This window comes from Myotis myotis, unplaced genomic scaffold (assembly GCF_014108235.1).
Source record: "Myotis myotis isolate mMyoMyo1 unplaced genomic scaffold, mMyoMyo1.p scaffold_m19_p_8, whole genome shotgun sequence".
NCBI lineage: Eukaryota > Metazoa > Chordata > Mammalia > Chiroptera > Vespertilionidae > Myotis > Myotis myotis.
This window is the reverse complement of record NW_023416390.1, coordinates 38718895-38743994: the sequence shown is the minus strand read 5'-3', so window position 1 is coordinate 38743994 and position 25100 is coordinate 38718895. Positions and strand designations below refer to the sequence as shown.

Genomic DNA, 25100 nt, shown 5'->3' with positions numbered 1-25100 from the left:
TGTGATTTCAATTCCAATATAGATTTTAAAAGGATCTAATACATGTCTCCGTCTTCAAGCAAAATAATAAAATAATGTGTGAGGTCTTTTCTTATCTTTGTTGCTAGATTTTCCCTTCATTTAAACTAAGTACTACAGTATGATTTCATATTGTTGCTTATATAAAAATACTAGAAGCAAAATACACCAGAATTAAAGGTGTGGTTGTGTGAGACTGGAGAGATGATGGGTGATCTATTTTCTTTTCCTTATATTCCAAATTTTTTTATAATATGATTTTTTTAAATGTTTTGATTAACATTAATTTGTTTAAAGAATAAAACAACGTTATCTAAAGTACATTAGCTTACATGCACATTTCAAGACTACTTTAAGAATAAGTTTATAATTAGGTGTGTCTTACTATAAACCATAAATCAATGAAACAACATCATTTATACATTATACCAACATGAGATTTATTAAAAAGTTAATGATGGTGTTACTTCCACATTAAAACCATAACACACAAAGGGAGGACAGTTCACACACATCTGCTAAAAGTGCCGAGATGTTTTGGTTATGTTCCCCTAAAAGTGAATGGTAAAATAGGGCGGTAACATTGTCAGATCTCAACATACGTCAGGAAGCATTCATCATGTTTTTTCCACTCTTAGCCACAGGACAGCTACACATAATGGAAGGGTCAAAGGCTCTGGTTTGAGACCCAGGTCCACCACAAACATGCGAGATGAATTATCTCTTAGCATACACTAATCTCTGTTTCATTTGTAACAAACAAGCAAAAAACTATAATCAATTTTTCTCTTCCCCGGGTAGAAACCCATGCCTTCCATTTGGGGTCGGGGGGAGCCTTGGGGTTCTTAGAGTGAGGGAAGGGTTGAGGGAGGAAAAGGTACTGGCACTGATTACATACCTGCCCCGTGGCAGCAGGGCTGGCTTCGTGGGCCTGGAACTGCAGTTACACAGGGCTCCACGGCTGCTCAATGGGGCCCAACGCCTGGTTTGCGGTACTATGTCACCATTCTAAAATTCTTAGTAATTTTATCATTTATTTTGTGATTGGTAAGTGAAGTCAGATAGGACAGTGGAGAAGGCCAGGGGGTCTTCCTGCTGCCTCCCCACCACTTCTAAGTGGGTTCTTGGCTATTATCTCCCTTGCCCCCCCCCCCCCCAGCTTTCTGGGCCCTAACTGGCCTCCCAGACCCTCTGGTGACAGCTGGGGGCCCTCCCCCCTCAGCAGGGGCCTGGGCACAGGTGCGGGAGGGTCTCTCCACCAGAGTATCTAGGAGCTGGCCCAGGGTGCATTGCACAGGGGTGAACACGGAGGCGGGGGATGGGGAGTGGCGAGGGAGCCTTTTTTCCACTCCGGATCCAGGTTAAATAGTGTGTCTGCTCTGCCTTGCGTTGGGATGATGGGCTTGTAGGTAGGAGAGATGCCTGGCTCAACACCACTGCCCCTGTGGGTTGGGTGGCTGGCAAGCTCATCTGGCAGCTGATGAGCTTTGCACATGCGTGTGCACACAGGCCAAGCCAGGCCCAGGCCAGCGCTTTGAGCCCCTGCACAAGTATTCAGGAGTGCAAGGCAGTGCAACATAAAATAGCAAATAGAAATGCTCTGAGAGAGAGAGAGAGAGACACTCAAGAAAGGTGCGGCTTTACCAATATATCTTAGTAATCGTAGTGGCACTTTTTACCAACTTTTTGAACCATGGACCCTGTATTTCCGGGGCCTGCAGATGATTTAGCTGGTTCTGTGTGTGGAGATGTGCATTCTGTTGCTGGGAAGGTTAGATGAGACAAGGGATAGTAAGCACCTAGCACAGGGTCTGGTAACATGGTTTGTTCTTAGGAAGTAAATTGTGGGCCCTCAAAATGTAAAGAGATTAGGAAAGAAATTCTGGGAAGTACACGAATTCTACCAGAATCACGAGGGAAGGACCCTCCCAATTCACGTTCCCTCTGTGGCTGTTTCTAGGGAGTGGGCTGTTCCTTTGATATTAGAGATATTTTTTTTTGAGGATTCATTCATCAAGTTTTTGATATCATTATTTAGCAAGTGGTGTGCAATGCAAGTAGCCATTTCTAAGAGTAGTCTGAAAAAGGATAATTGGTTACACAAATTATTTGCAGTGCCCCATCCATCTAGTCACCTGGACAATATTAAAATGCAGGTTAAAAAGGTAGCTCATGCCGAAACCGGTTTGGCTCAGTGGATAGAGCGTCGGCCTGCGGACTGAAGGGTCCCAGGTTCGATTCCGGTCAAGGGCATGTACCTGGGTTGCGGGCACATCCCCAGTGGGAGATGTGCAGGAGGCAGCTGATCGATGTTTCTCTCTCATCGATGTTTCTGGCTCTCTATCTCTCTCCCTTCCTCTCTGTAAAAAATCAATAAAATATATTAAAAAAAAAAAAGGTAGCTCATGACACCTTAGAGCTGGAAGGTGGCATAGAGCCCCTTTACCTCAGCCCCAACTTTCCCAAGGGTGTATGTGTGTATGTGTGTGTGTGTGTTGGACTTCAAAGTAGACCATGGCAAAAGCTAAATGAACTTGTAAAAAATTAGTCTCTCAGCAGAAGGAGAAAAGCAAGCCTCAGCCTCTCGGAGGGGAAAATGCCTCGTCTGCTTTTGTGTATTTAGAATAGTAGTTTAGCCCTGCCTGGTGTTCCTCAGTGATTACAGCAGTGATGGCGAACCTATGACACGCGTGTCAGAGGTGACACGCAAACTCATTTTTTTGGTTGATTTTTCTTTGTTAAATGGCATTTAAATATATAAGATAAATATCAAAAATATAAGTCTTTGTTTTACTATGGTTGCAAATATCAAAAAATTTCTCTATGTGACACGGCATCAGAGTTAAGTTAGGGTTTTTCAAAATGCTGACACGCCGAGCTCAAAAGGTTCGCCATCACTGGATTAGAGTGTCAGCCCCACGCACGAAAGGTCACAGTTCAGTTCTGGTCAAGGGCGCGTACCTGGGTTGTAGGTTAGATCCCCAGCTGGGTTGGGGCACCTGGGGAAGGCAGCCAATTGATGGGTCTCTCTCACATCAATGTTTCTCTCTCCCTTCCTTTCTCCCTTCCTCTCTTCCACTCTCTCTAAAAATCAATGGGAAAAATATTCTCAGGTGAGGATTCACACACACATACAAAAAAGAATATTAGTTTTAAAAGGAGTTTACACAGCTTGCCGAGAAACATTTTCCAGAAAATTAAGTCTCTGTTTTCTCTTACCTCATTTTTACCTTTGCCACTAAGCCACGAGCAGTAAAACTCAGAAATCTTTTAGAGTATTATGGCCAATAAAATAATTCATGAATGTAATATGTTTGGTCTAGGGAACTCTATTTTTATCCATTACATGGTACATGGAATGCACTGTACTTTCTTCCAAGTAACTTTTGGAAGATATCTGGCTAAATAATTCAATATGACTAGCAGTTATTTTCTGGAGACTGGTATTGTTTTGACATGGAGAGCATTGAAAACATATGGTCTTTCATGTCTCTTGCCTTATGTTTTACTTGAAAATGTTTATATTTGCTTGTGGTAAAAATGCATTAAGTTTCATAATCCTGAACACCCTTCTGGTACACAGATTCACTTTCAAGCAGTGCAACTGGGGAAACAGAAGTTTTTATAAAAAAAGATGAGATTTTCTTACGGAGCTATGTATTTTATACAACACAGGTGCCAATTTCGATTGTCCCCCCCCCCCCCCCATGTTCAAATTCCAAAGCAACTGCTATGATAAATTACATTTGTACTGCCTCTCCAATAGCTCATATTCTTCCAGAATTGTAAGTTTGGCCGGGATTTGTCAGCCTGGAAGTGACTACAAAATCTGTGCTCATTTAACCTCTCAATGTGGCTGCTGCAGTGTTCGGGGACCCTTCTGATTCTGACGCCAAGCCTTTCCTGTGCGTATGGTGAAATGAAATGGCTTGAATCAAAGTTTTTATTTTTGTCACAAGTTGACTGTGGAAAGTACATTTTCTTCATACTGGGCATTTTTTTTGTGAGTGCTTACTTACTTCCTTTATGTCCAGAATCGGTGATCTATATTTCCCCTTAACTTTTGCCATATTTAAATCAAGGAAGTAAGAGGTAGCTTTGGCTGTATTCATCAACAATGGAAATCCGAAGCAATTTTGAAGACATCTAAATGTACATATTTTAAATGAGGAGATAATATTCATGTATATTTAATTTTTAAATTGATTTTAGAAAGAGGGAGAGAGAGAGAGAAACGTTGATCATAACACATCAATCGGTTGCCTCCCATATGTGCCCTGGGGATCGAACCTGCCACCTGGATCTATGACCTGACTGGCAATCGAACCCGCCACCTTTTGGTGCATGTGATGACACTCCAACCAACTGAACCACACCGGCCAGGGCTCAGGTATATGTAATTCAAATCTCAATTGGAGACTGCATGCTAATTGGTCAGCCTTTATATTTTGTTTTTGTTAGATGAATTATAAGTTAATAGAATATACACCAGTTATTTATTTTTATTTTTAAAAATATTTTTAAAAATGTTTTTATTGAATTTAGAGAAAGAGGAAGGGAGAGGGAGAGATAGAAAGATGGGCATGGCATGTAACTGTTCTTTTTATTTTGAGGCTAGAATAGGGAGCATGCTGCCTCCTGCACGCCCCCTACTGGGGATTGAGCCAGCAACTGGGCATGTGCCCTGGCAGGGAATCAAACTGGTGACCTTTTGGTGCATGGGATGACATTCAATCTACGGAGCTACACTGGCCAGGCTACACCATTTATTCTTGTTAGATGCATACGCTAATAGACTATACACCATTTAACCATCTGCATACTTTTACTTTCCTGACGTTTTTTCAGTTGATGGTAAGTTCAACCTAACATGGTGGTTGGTGCTAAATTTAGAGTAGCCATATCATGCTAGTCATGGATTTCATACCAGACTAGAAATCTGAGGCCCGATGACAAGATTGCAGAATGCCTTACTCTATTCAGTGTTGAAAGTACATACTTTTCTGTTCCAAGCCCATTATAGTATTTATATAATGAAATATTCCAGTTGTGTTTTAATTTCTCAATTTATTAGAATTATGTTTCTTTTACAGAACTTCAGCATACCAAAGAAAGATATTAAGAGACAGATTCTGCCTCCAAATTTATGGCAACGCCAATTAAAATATCAGTATAACAATGATGTTTAAATGTTCATTTTATAATGAATGTAGTTTTCCAAAACACACAGCTTTCCAGTACTTTGGACCAATTTTCAAAGAAAAATCATTTAATCTTGATTTGAGGTATTAGTTTAAGAAAAGCAAAACAGCTTGACTCTAAGCACTTTGGAATTCATTCAAAATTAAAATTGTTAAAAGAGATTCAATCTGTTTACTGTCTTGGGTTTTTCAGAGATTATCCACCTGTAATAAATTGAAAAACCAGGAAAGACTGCATTGTTAGAACGTTTTCCAGTTGTACCATTAAGTACTTTCTGAAGATCTTTTTCTTTGAAAAAGATGGGCATGGCATGCACTGTTTATGCTTTTATTTTGTGAAGACAATAATAGCAACAAAAACACAATCATCTTAAAAGATGTACAAATATTCCCATCTGGACAGCACATGAATTCTCAAGGTTAAGGCACTTTGGAAGGGATTTTGACTTTGTGCAAGTTACATGGGCAGCGTGATGGGAGAATCAGGCCAGTACTTATGAGTTTGAATAAGCCATCCTTACACAGGTTCTAACTAGAATAGTGGTTAAGTTATTCAGAACCCGATTGAAGTGAAGTAATGAATATAAAAAGCTACAGGAGCAAAAGAGATGAGGGTGATTCCAACTGGTTAGTTTGATTAGCATCAACGTTGCTCTGATCTTGAAGGAAGTATTTAGTAGCATCAGGATTTTCAGATTCTTCTCTCAAACTTCTGACAAGTACTATTGTGACCCAGGCAGAAAGGCTGAGAGTAAATCTGATTATCCAGTTTCATTGTGAGCATTTCATTCAAGGAAGAAATATTAGAAATTGTGAAAGGTACATAAATTTGTCAGTAATAATGTGCCTCTGTCTTGGAAATTCTCGTTATTCTGGATATCTTTCTTACTAAGATCTTAATTGCCTAAAATCTATTTGACATGCTTTGTAATCTTTCCAAGGGGTCCTTGGCCATCTCATGTCAATTAAAATAGTTGTGTTTTGAATATATTTTTTGTTGTAGCAATCAGATCCAGCCAGGAGAGTGAATTTCTGAGTATGATATTAAATGTTTTTAGTTTGGAGGTTTGTAGATTGGGAACAGTTTTGCAGTGAAAGCTATAAAGAACAGAGCCAAAAGTTAACAAACTTAGGTCAAATATGTCAAAATATACTTTCAATTCCTCATCTTTGAAATTATAAAATCTTTATCATAAAAGTATTGTTGAAGAACAGTCTAAGTGCCCATCCGCAGATGAGTGGATTAAAAAACTGTGCTATATCTACACAATGGAATACTACGGTGCTATAAAAAAGAAGGAACTCCTACCATTTGCAACAGCATGGACGGACCTGTAGAGCATTATGCTAAGCGAAATAAGCCAGACAAAGAAAGATAAATATCACATGATCTCACTTATTTGTGGTATATAATGAACAACATAAACTGATGAACAAAAACAGATCCAGAGACAGAAATATCGGTCAGACTGTCAAACCTCAGAGGGAAGGTAGGGGAGGGTGGAGGTAAGGGGGAGAGATCAACCAAAGGACTTGTATGCATGCATATAAGCCTAACCAATGTACACAGACATCGGGGGGGGGGGGTGAGTGCATGATAGGGGGCAGGGACAATGGGGGGATAAGGACACATATGTAATACCTTAATCAATAAAGAAAAAAAAAGTATTGTTGAGGAATCTGTCCTTTTTTCTTACTACAAGCTGCTTTTCAGTATATCAGGATGAATAGAATTCAGTCCAAGAAGAACAATCAGTATCTTTTGAGGAAAAGCATTTCTGATCATTTAATTTTGTTCTATTTAGTGAACCTTTCCCACCTGAATGTAGATATGTATGAGGAAGCTAGAGGCTGGATCCCATAACCTGTGCTTCCCTCCCTCAAATAGGTTTAGTCAAGAACTATAACTGAACCAGAAAACCAGATTATATATATAAACTGAGACTAGAATTCTTATCTTTTTGCCTAATGATCACTTGTCTCTCTTGAAGTTGTTTCTTTGTAATAGACCCAAATAAAAAGACATGCCCATAATGGACCAATATTGCACACACTTGACACATGACATCTCATGAATCCCTAAATTAGCAAGCAACATGCTTGTGCAATTTACCACATTTTAATAATCTTTTCAACTTCTCACCAAGTGAACACCTTTTATTCTGACTTGAGTATAAGTGAAAATTACTCATTTATTGATTTTACTTGCTTCTGTATCAGATATCATTCTAAGGCACTAAGTCATTGCTGAATTGAACATTCCAGTCTTATAACCAACCATGCTCCCATTGGCTTCTTCTATTTGTTGCTCCAGAGTTAAATATCTTGGGGAAGAGAGGTTGGAAATGGATATTTTTCTAAACAAGAGAGACATGTTGAGATATAAATACTAACACTTAGCTAGGCTTAGTTATTAGCCATTTATTTTTCTTTTGTTGGTGTATCATCAACCTGTGTGAGAGACTGAAAATGCAAATGTTAAATCTACTAATGCCAGGAGTCTGCTGTGTCTCTAAATTAAGTAACCTAGCAAAATTTCTTGTGACAGAATCCTTTTAATTGTAAGCAACTACTACACGATACAACATTTTTCCTATCTATCTCTCTGTCCATCTGTCCATCCATCCATTTACCCAGACTTACCTCAGCAGTCGTCTCTAGCGAGTGATGATCATGAGATCGTAGATATTGGCTAGAGAGAAGTGTACCAGTCATTTGTAAAGACACAGAACTAAGCAATCAATGTGCCGAAAGGAGAGGCCACCTGGGAATTTAATGGCAGGCATACGTATTAAATTTGGGTTTGTAATTCCACATCTAGTGACCGCCTTGAATCCAGAATCACCAAAAGGTTGGTTTAGTCATCACTGTATTTCTTATTACTTTTGAGCGGCATGCGTGTCCCATGTTCTCTTTCTACAGTCTGTGTTTAGTTAGTTCTTTCATTCTCACAGCTTCCGTGAGCATTTACCTGTTAATTCTCAATTCAAAGGCAGAACAATTTTTCACTAAGCAGTCACTGTGCATTACACATTTCCTCAGTCAGGCTTCTCAGGGAAAGTTGCATCTAATGCCACCCTCATTTTGTAGATGAGGAATCTGAGCTGTACCTGATCCCAAAGCCTGTGCTTTTAGCTGCTGTGCTCTGTTGACTTTGAGGAATGGCTCTTCCTATATATGTGTTTCTTCACTAGGAAGCTCAGCAGGCAGTGCAAACAGCGTGCCTCAAAGTAAGTGATGGTCTTCCTGGAAAATCAGCAACAACTCCAGACTTTACTCCCTTCTATGTCTGTTAGTGGAACCACCTTTCTACCCTGGTCTGAGATCCCAGTGTCCATTTTAATTGCTTATCTCTTCTTCCAATTCAATAACTTGCCTGATTCTGTCTCGGCAGTATCTCTGACATGTGTCTTTTTTCCCCGTTGCCACTCATGCCACTGAACTCCAACCCTGAGTGATGCATTGCCCATCTTAGTGTTTTTTATACCTTTATTTTCCCCTTGCAATTAATTTTATTGTCCTGTTCTAAATTTAGCTTCTTAAGCATACTGCCAATCAGCCAGTAAAACCCTTGAAATATTTCCAAGCTTCGTCATTGGCTAACAAATGAAGAACAGATGCTTCCAGCTGTTCACTGTCTTCTGATTTTTTTCTTCTCCATCTCTTCCTCTTCCCATCTGTCCTTCTCTCCCACGCCTCTCTCCCTCTTTCTCTCATCATGACATCCATGGGCCTAGCTCGCTGCCTCTGTTCTTGTCATTGTAATCTATCGCCTAAAAAGCCTTCTTCACATTCAGTCTATTGAAATCTTACCTATCATGGCACTCTACTTCAAATTTCATGTCTTCCACAAAGTTTTTCATGATACTTTTACCCAGGCATCTTGCTTTTTTTGCAGCTTTCGAATCATCTCTTTTGTGGTCCATTCTTTAACTCTGTTTTATTTTATTTATTTACTTTTTTTTTTTTACAAACATAAAGATATTTTATTTTTTAAAAGAGAAAATATGTGTAATTAAATAAGTCTGTCTTTCAATATAAACTGCCAATTAGTAACAGAAAAGTAATCGTATAATCCTCCTCTTTATGATATAATTAACATTTTTCTAAAGTGAGTCTTGCATGGATTTTTCTCCTTGGAACTTATGACTTTTGCAATTCAACAGATGATACATTAAGTTTGAATATACTTTTTTCCCTACAGAATCCTCAAATTTTTCTCTGAAAATGGTTTTATGAAGAGAGATGTCAACAGTGTTAAATTGAAAGCCATTTCATTTGTTTTAATTTATACAAAACTGAATCATATTTTTGGCTCCCACTAAGTGGAAGGTCATTAGAGTCTAATTGTCCCACTAGTGACAGTCTGAAGATGTAGGCATAAAGCCATCAAGGATAAATTCATTTCACTGATCCTGTGGGGTTTGTCTTAATATCTCCTGTTAGCTTTCCATAAAGATTGGACATTGTAGACAACAATGAATTTATCTTCATTGCATGAAAAGCAGTGAAGACTGGTCATATTCACAGTAAATTTAATTTTTTTTAGTTGGTTCCCAAGTGAATCATTAACAGGTGAGCAGTTTCATATTGATCATCGGAAGGTGATGTTCTTGCTTTATTTTTGTTCCCCGCCCCCCCATCTCTTTCCAAAGTCATTTCTATGTTAATAATTTAAGAAAAGGAATTAGAGGACACTTGATAAAATGCTTTTTGCTGAACTCCCTGAATAGTACTTTGTTTTTCTACTTGATTCTCACAAGGAAAAGAGTAAATAATGTGGAGGATGTGAGCTTTATAGCTGTGGGGTCACTGGAACAAGTGTGATCTGGGGAAGAGCCTGATGTGCACCGCGCCGGATATGCTCAGCTTCCTGCTAAAAAAGTGGATATTTATACATATGGGATACTTATACATGTGGGCTATTTATACATATGGCTTTCTTACACATATGGGTTATTTATATATATGCATTATTTATACATATGGGTTAGTTATACATAGGTGGTATTTTTTTTTTAAGAGAACAGAAATTTATTGCATCACAGTCCTATATCAAGGTATCAGAAGGGCCACCACCCTCTGAGACTCTGGGTAGAATTCTTTCTTCCTTGCATCTTCCTTCTCCCCTCTTGTGAATCTGTTGTAGGTTTTTTGCTGTGTGGTTACTGGAGCTTATATAAAACTTCATCTAGATATAAAAGTCCATTTTACACTGACTACAACTTTGATTTTATACAATAACTTCCCTTTTTTCCCTCCCCTATGTTTTTTTTTTTTTTTTTTTTCTGGAAATACACAGACATTTTTAATGGAAGCAAAATGGGGCGACGGCGTCACAGCCAACAGGGATTGAGCTAAGGCGAGGCAGGGCCGGTGCTGTGCCCAGGTCATGGAAGCCACAGCAGCCTGGCACACCGGAGGGTGGGGGGGGCCTGGCCTTGGGAGACCTGCGAGGAGCCCAGGCTGCCAGCTTCATCCCCGGGGAGGAGCGGAGGCTCTGGCCCAGCTGGTTCTGCGAAAACCTCAAGGGTGGGCACGTGGAGGCTCCGAGTGGCTCCTCAGCTTAATTACTTAATCACACCCCGCGAGTAATCAATCAGCCCACCAGTATTTAACCATAGCACGCTAGAGTGGGCCTGCGAGCTGGAAGGTTCCTACTTGGCCTTAAGATACCTGAAATAAGATCATCTTTGGAACTCCACAGTCTTTGCAAATAACACTTAAATATAGCTGAAGCTCAATAAATCTGACTTTGAACTTGCCAAGAGAAATGAGGCAGGGTCTCTGTATTTTGGGATTTTTGTTTCAATTTAGAAATTGCACCCCATATGCTTCTTATCAAAAGAAGATGGACCCATTCAGTCTTCTTCTTCCTCCCATAGCCCAGATACCATTTCCACTGTGTCTGTAAGAACTCACGTTTGTGGCACAGAGTATGACATGGAATCTGCTTGCTTTAGGGAGGAAAGGCATCATTGTACAGGAAGATCATCTGTTACACAGGACATTGATCCTAGCCAGGACGATGCTCCTATTCCTTTCTCAATAGAAAGGCAACAGATTTGCTCATTCTCGTTCTCATTTAGAGCTCTTTTCACTCATTTTTCAGACACCATGTAGTGTCACTCAATTCTCAGAGCCAGTGTTCCGAGCCTGAACTTTCTCTGTTCTCTGTTATACCACACTGAGTTCTGAACTGCTTCTATGATCAGATAGCAGGCGACCAGGCAGGCTGCCACGTAGCAAGTAAATGACCATAAAGTCACTGGGAACGTGTTATGCATGTTTAAAAGCACTCAGCCTGAGTACATTTTTATTGATGAATGATAAATGCTTTGATGCATCTATACCACCATATTGCAATTTAAAAACAAGCATACCACAATAGTTAGACCCTCAACTTTTAGATATAGAAATGTTTTTGTATAGAGCAGTACTTCTTTATAATGCTTAGGAGGATCCTAATTCTTGTGCTGCTGACTATGTTTAATTTATAGTTTAAGACATTTTACTCAAGCCAGGACATGCCCTAAACTACAGGGCAGGGCAAAAGTAGGTTTACAGTTGTGAGTATGTGAAATGCTGAGTTTATTCTTATTATTACTTATTGATTATGTTATTATTTTCCATATGTACAACTGTAGACTTACTTTTCCACACCCTGTATATTCTAGTGAGCAGAGTTTTAGTTCTGTTTATATCTAGCATAATAAACATCATGGAATATTATGTTCAGCATTATAATAATCCCTGAAAAATGCAAGGAAATCTGAAAGAAAAATACTCATTTCCCAACCACTTAATACATAATTGTTAATTTGATTTCTTCTTTCCTTCCAGTATTTCTCTAAATCTGAAGTGCCTTTGACCTAGTATAAAGCATACTTTATGAAAACTTTTGCTAAACTGCTATTTTGTTTTATATTATCCTAACAAAAACAATCCTTTGGTATTCCAGTAGATTTTTGTATCTTTTAAATGGAAAGTGATCTAAAGATATAACAGGTCCTAAATATGTACTAGTATATTCTGAGGAATTTAATTTTTGAGGGATCAAGAAAAAGTCATAAAATCATAAAGGAACTATGATTGTATACCCATAAATATAAGCTCTCATTTTAATCATTTACTATTTGCTGATGCTAGTAACACAGTCCTGGGATGAGTATGCAAAATAGAGATTCAGATAGGAACTGAAGAAATACTGTAAGACAGATGCTGGCCAGTATTTATCATTAAATGGGTTTAACTTGTATTTATGAAGAATTTCTCTACTCTTAAAAAAAATTGGCACGGTGCCTTATCAGCCAGTCATGAGTCACTTTGTGGTCTAGGAGGCTTCCTGAGGGAATAGTGGGAATTCTCTGAAGTACAGATACAGACTGGCCCATTCTCCTAGCTTTTTAGCGCTCACTATATTGTACATTGTTACAGTTCTGTGCCTTCAGTTAAATAGGCTTATGGTAAAAAAATATTAACCCTCACAAAATGGACAATTTGCTTAAAAAGATTTCAGGAAAGAAGCCAAGGGTTGAAAATAATACTGATAACAAGCCAAACAAATTTTCACAAACCTAAAACTTCTTGTGCATAATTAGTCAATGAAAAGGAGAAATAAGTATCATGATTTATTTTGATATATTACTGATCAGTGTTTTTTATTCTCAACAATTCCTTGCTACACTGTTTTCAAGGGCTACTACCATCCCTTGAAGTTTGGTATGATGTGGGGTGGGGCAGATGTCTGTGGTGTGGCCAAGAGTGGGAGGCTGTGAGCAGTGAGCCTGGGGACCAAGAGTCCCTGTGGGTGAGAGGAGGCAGCTGCCTTAGGGATTTCAGAACTCAGACTGGAGAAGCCGTGTGTTGAGGGGACTCAGCGGGTGATATTATCTGGAGATTAGATAGATGCTCATCTCTGCTAATCCTTCTCTCTGGCCTTGGTACTTTATAACTCTCCCTAACATGGCCCCAATGAATAAAGAACAAAGGGAAGAAGGAAGAGAAACCATGAATTGACTGAGTACAGATTTCGGCCACCTGGTGGAATTTGGGGCTTAAGAGAGAAATTATAGTCATTTATAGAAAATAAAGACCTTTTTAATATATATATATATATATATATATATATATATATATATATATATATTTTATTGATTTTTTACAGAGAGGAAGGGAGAGGGATAGAGAGTTAGAAACATCGATCAGCTGCCTCCTGCACAACCCCTATTGGGGATGTGCCCGCAACCAAGGTACATGCCCTTGACCAGAATCAAACCTGGGACCCTTCAGTCTGCAGGCCGACACTCTATCCACTGAGCCAAACTGGTCAGGGCAATAAAGACCTTTTTTTAAAGAACAACAACACACCTTTGAGTTTGTAGCCTGAGCATTATGCCAGGCCCTTTATGCAGAGAGCAATTTCAGTTTCCCTTTGTTTATTTTCCTGTTTTTAGATAAGTGGTTCCCAAACTTGTGTACATATTGGTATCACCCAGGGAGTTTTAAAAAAACTACCAGTGCCCGTGTCACATTCCCAGAGATTGTCATTTTCGTTGACCTGGAGTGTGGCTTATTCTTTGCAATGTTAAGAAAAGGCCCTAGGTGACTCATATGTGCAGCTCTCCCACAAGAACACTTGGTTGGTAATGTGTCTGTGGATTCTTCAAGTCCAGGTTGCTGAAAGCATTACAACACACCACTCTGCAGTCCAGTGTCCGACAGACCCGGCTGCGTCCCCCAAAGGACCATAAGCTGCATGAAGGGCAGGGCCTTGCCATCTTTGTTCAACACGACTCGCCAGCATCCAGCACCGTGTGTAGGATGTAGAAGATATGGAATAAATATTGCATGAATGAATGACACATAGGTCTTTGCCTTTGTTCCCTATTCACTATACCCCACTCCCAGCTCCTCTCGAATGAGAAAGTGCTCTGGCTGAAAACAGATGAGTCATGAAGCACAGCTACAGAGCAGCCATGTGAGGAAACAGGTGCGCAGATGCTCCTCAGCAGAACTTCTTGACATCACCAGTTTGGAAATTAGATAATGATCAAATGCCAGGTCTGCTGTCATAGTCTTCTTAAAGTTCTGAGCGGGGAATATTTACGCTCTTTCATTTCTGGAGTTAGTGAAGACCACACTATGTCGAGTGAATAATTAGCTACATAATTATGAACGGATTTCGTAGGTTGGCTCAAATTTATGGCTTTATGTTTTATTTTAATTGTTCTGCTCATGCTATTTCATTGACATTTAGTACACCTCTAAATTATATATTCTTTGCTCAGGTGCCAGGAATTTGATTGATCTCAAGAGCAGATTTTAATTTTAAACTTAAAACTACCAAGTGCAAAGCATCATGTGCCTCACGTTGTGCTTTTCTATAATATTTTAATCTAAATGTAGGTAGTAATAACTAGAAGATGAATGGATGTCAAAAGCTCTCTCTCCTTGAGTCTTTAAAAACCATTTTGTGCCACATGTTCTCTCTCTGATTGTATCCACAAAAGGAAATATACACTTACATTATAGAATTTGACACTGGACTTGATTCCACTCTACCTGGTTAGTACTTCCCACCAGGAACTTGGAGCACATGGCTTGTGCAGCAGCTAATTATCTGCAAAATAAAGGTGACTGGCAACAAGAAACAGAAGCATTTTCTCTTGGCTCTTCACTCTCTAATATGTAAATAATAAATTTGTTTTAATTCCACTCCCCCTTCCAAAAAAGAAGCAAGTTGGCTTCTCTAGTTGATGTTGTCTAAAAGCAAATCTGTTTGTTATTTGTGCTATCTCATCCATTTCCCCAATCACTCCGTGGTTCTTTGAAGGCATCAATAATAGTGTCCATTGCTTATTAAGTATCCATCATCATACATTTAGTAACGTGTGAAAGGAAATTCTCTTTTATTCTGTAAAATTTTATCTCTTGACATTTACTATGAAAGAAGTAATGACATGTGGAGTAATTCTCATGAGAGACTAAGTACAACACAAAATAGAACAAGTAAAATCAACAAAAACAAATAAGCAGCCACCACTAATCTTTTAAAAGGAGCTGCCATCTTTTCTAGACCCCAGATGCCTGGAGTGGGATTAATCATAAATCCTGTCCCAGGATACACTATCGTCATTTGAATAAGCATGGCCCTCTTTTATTTATTTGTCTTAATAATATAAAACAGCCCAGGACCCCATAACCTAATCCAAAAACTGGGATATTGCACTTATCTAAAATTTATCTATACATTCTTTCTGATCCCTGTCTTTCCCCTCACTGGTAAGTAATATTCCAAATTATGTACTTATTATACCTTTTAAAAATAGTTTTATCACACATACATAAACCAGGAGATACCTATATAATAGTATCTAAACAATATATTGAATTTTGCTTATTTACTTTTACTTTTTTTAATTCAATATTGTTACTAAGTTTATCCATGTCAGTGTAATTAATCATAAATCCTGTCCCAGGATACACTATCGTCATTTGGAATAAGCATGGCCCTCTTTTATTTATTTGTCTTAATAATATAAAACAGCCCAGGATCCCATAACCTAATCCAAAAACTGGGATATTACACTTATCTAAAATGTATCTATACATTCTTTCTGATCCCTGTCTTTCCCCTCACTGGTAAGTAATATTCCAAATTATGTACTTATTATACCTTTTAAAAATAGTTTTATCACACATACATAAACCAGGAGATACCTATATAATAGTATCTAAACAATATATTGAATTTTGTTTATTTACTTTTACTTTTTTTTTTATTCAATACTGTTACTAAGTTTATCCATGTCAGTGTAATTAATTTTTACTGTTTTGGAATATATGGTGAACATATACCAAATTTATTTATCCATTTTTCTGTGAATGGGTATTTGGAATTTCAAAGCTTTTGCTGAACTGTGATAGAGGAGCTCTCTTATGTGGGTCCCTGGTTTACACATCTAAATATGTCCTTGGAGGGAATTACTGGCCGTGGCGTCTACTAGTGTTCAAATCTACAAGATTTATGACTTTACAAGTTATTTTTATGAAACAGGTGAGACAGTTTCACTCACTCTCTAATATTGGTGTTGTCAGATTTCTTCATTTTTTCCCCCCATAAATTTTGAAAAATGATATATCATTGTAGTCTTGCATATATTGTCAAGATTTTTTCATGAGCAAGCTTTAGCAAATTTATCTCTTCATTGGAAAAATGTATTTCTTTTGTATGAAATACTTATTCCTGTATCTTCCTCATTTTTCTATTTTTTTATCTTATTGATTGTATGATTTTTAATATATTTCTGATACTATCACCTTCTTTATATGTGTTGTGTCTTCTTCCATTCTGTGACTAATTTTGTCATTTTCTTTAAATGTCTTATTTTTTATGGTCAACTGTATCAATATATTTCCTTATAAATTAAGCAACTTTATACACAAACATGCACATACACATCTGAAAGATGGTATTTGACATATATTTATAAAAAATGTGTGTATATATAGATATTTCCAAATATCATTGTTTTAATGATGATAAGTCTCATGATTTAAAAAACAAATTATTTGTGGGTAAGAGATACAAAGTAGTTTATACACATTGATTGCAAGTCATTTTCTGTATTGAGAATTGTTAAAAGAAAAATTGCATCTTCGTGTTGAATAAATAGTGCTCTCTACATCAATTTATTACATGGACATCTCCAATTTTTAAAAAATCAATTGATACTTTAATACTTTTTTTACTTACCCCAGGCCATTTTTATATGTTATATTTAATGAGACTGTATATTCTCTCTCCTGATATTTATTTCATATATATTTATAGGCAGATAACGAATGAAGACTCCAAAATTAAGAAGCTATTCCACAATATCTTTTGAGTTATAAGATAAATGCCATTGGGTAAAATTATAGCTAACTCTTGCTGAGTACTTGCGAAGTACCAGGCCCTGTTCTCCGCACCTCACCTAATAATACATACAGTTCTCACAACCACCCTCTGAGGGAAGCACCGCTATTCCCACTTACACATAACGCTGCGACCGGCCAAGCAACTTGCCCCAGTTATCCTGAAAACAGCGGAGCTCGAATCTGAACTCCAGCCATCAGACACTTTTGAAAGCACTTTTGAACATGCTATGCTGTTCAAAACACCCTGGGGCCGCATGTGTAAGCCTGCAGGGGAAACCAGGGTGTGTGGCCACCTACCCATGCCACAGACAGAAAACATCTTCCAAGGAATTTTACCGCTTTGGAAATACTGGACAGAATCTGTTGTTGCTTGTGAGTTTTCACATCCTTTAATATGTGAACATTTACAACTCGTCCCTTTCCATTAGCCTCGAGCAGCCACTTACATATTAAGGCGTCAGCACAGAGCGAGAGCCAGCCCCGGAGCTTCGCCAAGGGGGGCCCTAAAAATTCCTTGTTCTGTCTTCTCGGTGATGGCCAGGGCCTCAGCCAGCACAGCCTCTGTGCGTATCGATACCTGTGTGTGTCAAACACGGGTTGTTGCACTGTGCTCCCCTTTAGATAGAAACAAGTATATCCAAGCCTTCACTCCGTACAAGAAGGGGTACAGGAAAATGAGGTGTGTGAAGTACAGCTCACAAGTGAGAGAGCTGTGAAGCCGAGACCATGTCTCATCTGGCTTTCTGCTGATTTCTGATCTTAAAAATTGCTGCTTAAAGAAAAGACATCTCTGATGGAGAACAAATCAACATCAGTCTTCTTAAAGCACTCTGAAAAGTAATGAATACATAGCCTTGATTTACTGCTATCTTTGTTTAAAGAAAATGTAAGGTGTGTTCTTGTTTGTTTGTTTGTTTTGGGGGGTGCACACACTTGTGTGTGTTTTCTTCTTTATTATGATGTTTTGACATCTTAAAAAAAAATCTTTCCGGCTGAGGGAGAGCTGCCCCTCCTGGAACTAGCTGAGAGCAAAGGCCCAGCCAGAATGCGCCTTTGTTGTGCAAACCAGCCAGTCCAGAGCCACGCCTCCAGGATCTGCCTGTACAACCGGGGGGCAATATTCCTGCGCCCTACTCAGCCCTGGACCAGGCACCAGGCAACTAGAGACACATCCTTGCAGCCCAGAGCCGCCTACATTATTCAAACCAGCTAACCCTAAATGCCTTGCGTCCCGGTTTGCTTTTCCCACAGAAACCCCAATAAAGGATGAGGCCTACACCCTGCCCTGGCTCCTGTCTTCTGCCTCCGGACCAGCCTGGTGTTTGTCCACGTGACCCTGGCAGTGTGACTCCGGTCTCTAGGACCCGTGAGTATAATAACCTTTGTTTTCCTGAGTTTCTCCTCTGCCTCTTCTTGTGGCTGCACCTGACTGACCATCTCATACAACCGTACACCATAGGCCAGAAATTTGAAAACAGAAAAACTTAAAAATCAAGTGACAGAGGGGAACCAACAGAGTGTTCTGGGGTGGGGAGTCGCTCTGCAACAAGCGAGGGCAGGATGTCCTCCTTGGATATTTGCTGACCAGGCTGTCAGCAGCCAAACCTGCCCCTGACTCACACCTGGTCTGCATGATGCCACATGTGCTGTCTGTGGATGATGGACAGCTGGGCGCAGTCCACAGAAAAAACGGCAGTGCCTCACAGCGACACTTTTCTATTAGGATCGGTCCTGGCTCAAGGGCTATTCATTTCCTGAGAAGCACTACAAGTGCCAAGGGAAACTTGACAACTCGCTTTTTCTTTTACTTCATTGGTTTCTTGGTTGTGTATTTTGACTAAGTGCTTTTATTGATTCAACAATATTATCCTCATTGAGTAAAGCATCTACACATATGAGAAGGCTCCGATCATTATCTTATAACGAGCCATGAGTGATTCTTTGGCAGTCGCTTACTGGCTTGATGTAGAAGCCAGGACATTTGGCTTAACACGTGACTTCATTTCTCTTCGCACATCCAGAAACAGAAGCTCCTAAACTGAGCCACGGTTATTAATCATGGGGATCTCAGGCTGCTGCACATAACAAGTGCTTCTTAAGTGCCCTTTGGAGGAACAATAGAGGGAGTCATTGATTATTCTTAAATTATTTTCTGAATATTGGCATACTTGGAATTTAAATGGAAAAAGGACCTGGCTTCTCCATGGTAGAATGACAGTGATAGGTCATGTTATCCTAAAGCTACTTTTTATTGAATTGCTGAGTCTTACTAATAAGTAATACATTTTATTATTTTTATTTTATATATATTTTTTTATTTTATTAAATCTTTATTGTTCAGATTATTACATTTATTCCTCTTTTTTCCCCCCATAGCTCCCCTCCACCCAGTTCCCACCCCACCCTCTGCCCTTACCCCCCCACTGTCCTCATCCATAAGTGCACGATTTTTGTCCAGTCTCTTCCCACATCTCCCCCTCCCTCCCCCCCCCAAGAATAGTCAGTCCATTCCCTTTCTATGTCCCTGATTCTATTATAATCAACAGTTCATTCTGTTCATCAGAATATTTATTCACTTGATTCTTAGATTCACTTATATATTTTATTGATTTCAGAGAGGAAGGGTGAGGGAGAGATAGAAACATTAATGAATCAATGATGAGAGAGAAGCATTGATCTGTCGCCTCTTGCCCACCCTCCACCGGGGTTCGAGCCTGCAACCCAGCCATGTTCCCCTACCAGGAATCGAATTGTGTCCTGGAAAGGGCACATGCTGATCAGGCAGTAATATATTTTAACATGTTATGAATAATGTTAAAGAAATAATTTTTGAAGGAGTACACCCAACCCTACATTTCAAATGGAGCCTTGGCTACCCAGGATAGCATTCTAAAACGTTCATGTTGGTGGTAAGCCATAAATTTACTTGGTTATTCACTTGAGGTATTCAAGAAATTATTTAGAGACTCTCTTTTTGGGTGTGGGTTTTTGTTTGTTTGTTTTGTGTGTGTGTGTCTAATTCAAATTAACTTTTATTGATTTAATAAAGGCATATTTTTGAATTTTAAGAACTATGCAAGTTAGGCAAAAAACACACTCAAGCAAACCACATGTATTAACTCCTTGAGATCACTGTAAAGCTCAGACATAGAATTAGTTTCTCAAAACACGAAAGATAGAATTCCCTATAGCTTATGTCAGCCATCAAAATACAGCGATATACAGTGGGGCCTTGACTTACGAGTGTCCTGACTAAGGAGTTTTTTGAGATACCAGCTGTCTCTCGGAGGTTTTTTGCATTGAGTTGACAGAGTAATTTGAGTTAACGAGCTCGGTCTCGGAACGAATTAAACTCGTAAGTCAAGGCCCCACTCTATTATTGTTCCCCACTAAGTTTCTTCACCACCAGCAAGCTTTAGTTAACATTATTATGATAGTGAACGACCCTAAAGAGGGCTCTCTCGTTCATTTAAGGCTCCTTCCTAATAACCTACAGCTGTATGAGCACCATCAGCTGTGGGAGTTTCTGACAGGCACATTAAAAATGTTGGTATGTCACTCCATATGGTTCTTATGGGCTTCCTTTGAGGACTCATAATATCCCATCAGTCCAGCTGTCAATGGCCAATTTCTCAGCTGGGCTGATGACTCGAAAAGCTACTCACCAGCCTGTAATTGTGTCTCATTGTTGGTATTAAAAAGCTAGGAGCCCTTTGTTTGTAGTGGGTGAAGAATAAAGAGACATTCATTTCAAATTAAATGGTTCTGAATAAAACAGTCTCTTCAAATCTCAGTAAACTTCTGTTTTCACACACTAAAGTCTATTTGGTTGTGGGGATACAAACCAATTTGGAGGAGACATTTTTACTGCTTTGGTTGCATGAAAATGTAATCACACATTTGCAAAAGAGGCCCCAAATGGAGCATTGGGTACACGGTTAAGAAGTGATCTTATTTTGCTGGCTTGTAATGGAGGTATTTAACTTTCAAACTTGTTTTCTGAAGAAAAGCAATGAACATAAAGGGATAATGGCAGTTTTACTGTAGAACTTTAATTTAGAAAGAATTAGAGGGATCATCACTTCTTTTATTTGGGAAAATAACAGAAGGCTTTATTGAAAAATAAGAAAAACTACAAACTATATATAAAATTAAATAAAATGTTAAGGGAAAAAGAGGTAAATATATAAATCCTAATTCTATAATGAGTTTAAAGTTTTATTTTGCTACTAAATCTTGATGTAGAACCAGTCTTAAAGAGCCTTAGCAATTTACTGCTTACATTTCCAAAGGAAAGTAATGTATTGTTATTTGTTACCCACATCGTTGAATTTTAGACATTTGCCTTTTTTTTTTAATTGAAAAATTCTTTTTTTTTTTTTTTTTAAAGAAGCTCGGTAAACAGGAGGCAGTTTTTAGGGAAGATAGTTTAGAATGATTGCCTTTGTATCTTTAACCTTCTCATGTGTAAAAAATTCATTTAATTTTTCCATGTTTCTGTTTATCTGTTGTCATAGAAGGCAGAAACCAAAGTAACTTCAGGGTATGAGAGGTGTCTTTATAAATCCTTATCTAGTGGTTTTAAGGCATGTACAAATGATACTACAACAGAAATGAATAATAATGATTATCCCTATTTCATTAGGTGTTAGTATCTGAGAAATACTCCTAAATCTTTCAAATCAATCAAGGCATATTTTAATAGAAGTTTAAAGCTAAAGACTCTAAGGAACATTAGTGGAATTTTTTTCACCCAAAATGAATGTATCTTGGTACAGCTGGAATTCCAAGAAAAGGGTATCATTGTATAATCCTTAACTCAATTACATGGCCACTTTGTTTTAATGCTCGCCTCACATTTTTGAGGTTTCACTTATATTGTAGTCGCCATTTATTACTATCTTCTACTTTATGTTTCCTCATACATTTCATGTCTTATCAAGGATAGGGATGATAATTTCTTAAGAAATGTTTTTATTATACCTTTCAGGTAAATCTCAGTAGTTGGTCCTTCAAATCTCTTCTTACATGGTATAAGAAATGTAATAATGCTTCTTGAAGTTGGAAAGCAGGTGGGAAGAAGGTGTCCTATTCACTTATTAAGTTGTTTTCTACAATGTGTTGACTCATTTAAAATACATCTTTGGCTCGGCCAATGTGCTCAGCGGTTGATCGCCGACTTATAAACCAGGAGGTCATGGTTTGATGCCTCTCAAGGCACATGCTCAGGTTGCAGGTTCAGTCCCGGGTGGGGGACAAGGATATTTAGCATCATATGTCATTGGGAATTGGAAATTTAAAGCAATAATGAGATACCACCACACACATATGAGAATGGCCAAAATCCTAAACACTGACAACACCAAATCCTGGGAAGGATGTGGTGCAACATGAACTCTCATTCATTGTTGGAAGAAATGCCAAATGGTACACAGCCACTTGGGAAGACAGTTTGACAATTGCGTATAAAACTAAACACTCTTACATAATCTAGCAACTGAAAACATATGTCCATGCAAAAGCCTATACAGGGATCTTTATAGTAGCTTTATTTATAATGGCCCAAACCTGGAAGCAACCAAGATGTCCTTCAGAAGTGAACAGATAAATAAATTGTGGTACCTCCAGACAACTGAATATTCTTCCGTGCTAAAAATGAGCTATCCAGCCATGAAAGGACATGGAGGCCCCTTAAATTCATATTACTAAGTTAAAGAAAAACTGAAAAGGTTACATACTGTTTGATTCCAACTATATGGCAATTTGGAAAAGACAAAACTAGAGAGACAGTAACAAGATCAGTGATTGCCAGGGGTTAGGGCAGCCGTGGGCAAACTACGGCCCACGGGCCGGATCCGGCCCGTTTGAAATGAATAAAACTAAAAAAAAAAAAAAGACCGTACCCTTTTATGTAATGATGTTTACTTTGAATTTATATTAGTTCACACAAACACTCCATCCATGCTTTTGTTCCGGCCCTCCGGTCCAGTTTAAGAACCCATTGTGGCCCTCGAGTCAAAAAGTTTGCCCACCCCTGGGTTAGGGGGATGGAGGAACAAATAGGCATAGTACAGAGGATTTCTAAGGCAGTAAATCTATTCCGTGTGATACCACAATGGTGGATACATGCCCTTACACATTTGTCAAAACCCATAACACCAAGAGTGAACCCTAATATAAGTTAAGGATTTTGGGTCGTAATGTGTCAGTGCAGGTTTATCGATTTTAACAAATGTACCACTGTGGTGCTGGATGTTGAAAGTGGGAGAGGGTGTGTGTGTGTGTGGGGGGGGGCGGGGGAGCAGGGCATATATGGGAACTCCCTGTACCTACTGCTAAATTTTGCTGTGAAACTTAAACTGCACTAAAAAATTAAGCACATTTAGCCTGGCCAGCATGGCAAAGTGGTTGAGCCTAGACCTATGAACCTGGAGGTCACAGTTTGATTCTTGGTCAGGGCACATGCCTGGGTTGCAGGCTTGATCCCCAATGTGGGACAGGCAGGAGGCAACCGATCAATGACCCTCTCTCATCGTTGATGTTTCTCTCTCTCTCCCTCCCCCTTCCCTTCTGAAATCAGTAAAAATATATTTTAAAAAATTAAGCATATTTAAATGGCTGAGGACATTTAAAGAATAGGACTGATATTTTATCTCAAGATACCAGTTAGGTGGTGAGCTGCTGTACATCTCCCTCTACAGCCGCAGCCCTCTGTGAAGGCTGTCGGCATGTCCTCAAGTTAGTGGTAATTTGAAGAGAGTGAAAAACTTGAGGTGGTGGTAGCAGTGAGCATGGAGAGGGCTCAAAAGAATGATGAGGGCCTGGTGAGTGTGCCTGTCAGGGAAGCCGCTATCAGGTGGGTGGCTCCAATTGCACTTGGGGGCCTGGGACAATCGTTGGTACAAAAGCTGACCTCTGCTTCCATACCTGCCCCAAACGCTCTATTTTACTTTGTATTGTGATGCCTCTTTTTGGGTAGCTAGGAGATAACATACTGAAGAAACCAGTGTTAGGCACATAATAGATAGTTTACAGTTGTAAGTGAAGGGAGAGCAAATGGAAGACACAAACTTGACACGAGGAAGATAAGGATAAAGGTGTGAGATATAACCATTACATAAAAAACATTTCAGTAATTTTCAATATTTTGAAAGCACCATAGCAATTTTATAAGGAGCACATAAAAGTGAGCAAATTTTAAGCTAATGCTTATGGATATATGACCAAATAAAGAATATTAAGGGAAATAGAAAGTTTTTTTTTCAAAAAAATTGTAAACTGACATAAGGAAATCTCATAGTTCAGTCAACTAGAAGGGAGATAAAATAGTGTCCAGGCATTTCTTAATTGGAAATATCTTTCTCTCAGCCCCAAAGAAACTGTCCATCTGTTCCAGCATCTGCTTACTGTGGTTCAAGAGTTTCTTCAATTTAACAAGTAGGTGTGACAGTTGTGACATCTGGGAATTTTTATAAGGACAGGCAAGAAACAGTTGAGGTGTCTGGTAACCAGTTTCATAAGTTCTTCCAGGATTCCTTATATACACACAGAATTAAAATAGTTGACCACATGGCACATTTATACCTCATTTTTAAAAAAAAGAAGCTTTGAATGATGAAATATTGGAATTGTACTTGTTTTCTTCTAACACATTTATCACACGAAGAGCGGAGAGAGGATTGCCCAATCACAGGACACAGTAGGATTTAGGAGACGTGACTTCCAGGTCTGTGTGTGGGACTCATTTCCCTGTGGCTTTTGGACAGTTGCCCCATTTCTCTTAATTCCATTTGTCCGCAGGTAAAAATGCAAATTTAAATATTTGCCTATTCCAAAGACACTGGAATGTTGAGGAAGAAAATACAGTAGAAATAAGTTGTTATCCTCTGTTTGTGTCCCTACATAATTCCTTTGTTGAAATCCTTATACCTGATGTGATGGTAGGTGGGGCTTTGGTAG

At 38.8% G+C, this 25100-nt stretch overlaps 1 protein-coding gene across 4 annotated transcripts in view; it reads left to right on the top strand.

Annotated features, from left to right (window-relative positions):
• ITGA4 (integrin subunit alpha 4) overlaps positions 1 to 25100 on the top strand; it is a 337984-nt gene that overhangs the window by 42773 nt on the left and 270111 nt on the right. For 2 of the 4 annotated variants that reach the window (XM_036318670.1, XM_036318671.1), the window contains exons 2-3: positions 18393 to 18507; positions 24510 to 24578. In XM_036318670.1, the coding sequence (XP_036174563.1) occupies positions 18408 to 18507; positions 24510 to 24578 (169 nt within the window). In that variant the 5' untranslated portion in view covers positions 18393 to 18407. Of the gene's footprint in view, positions 1 to 8431; positions 8450 to 18392; positions 18508 to 24509; positions 24579 to 25100 lie in introns of those variants that run through there. The other 2 variants (XM_036318672.1, XM_036318673.1) reach the window with 2 other exon arrangements.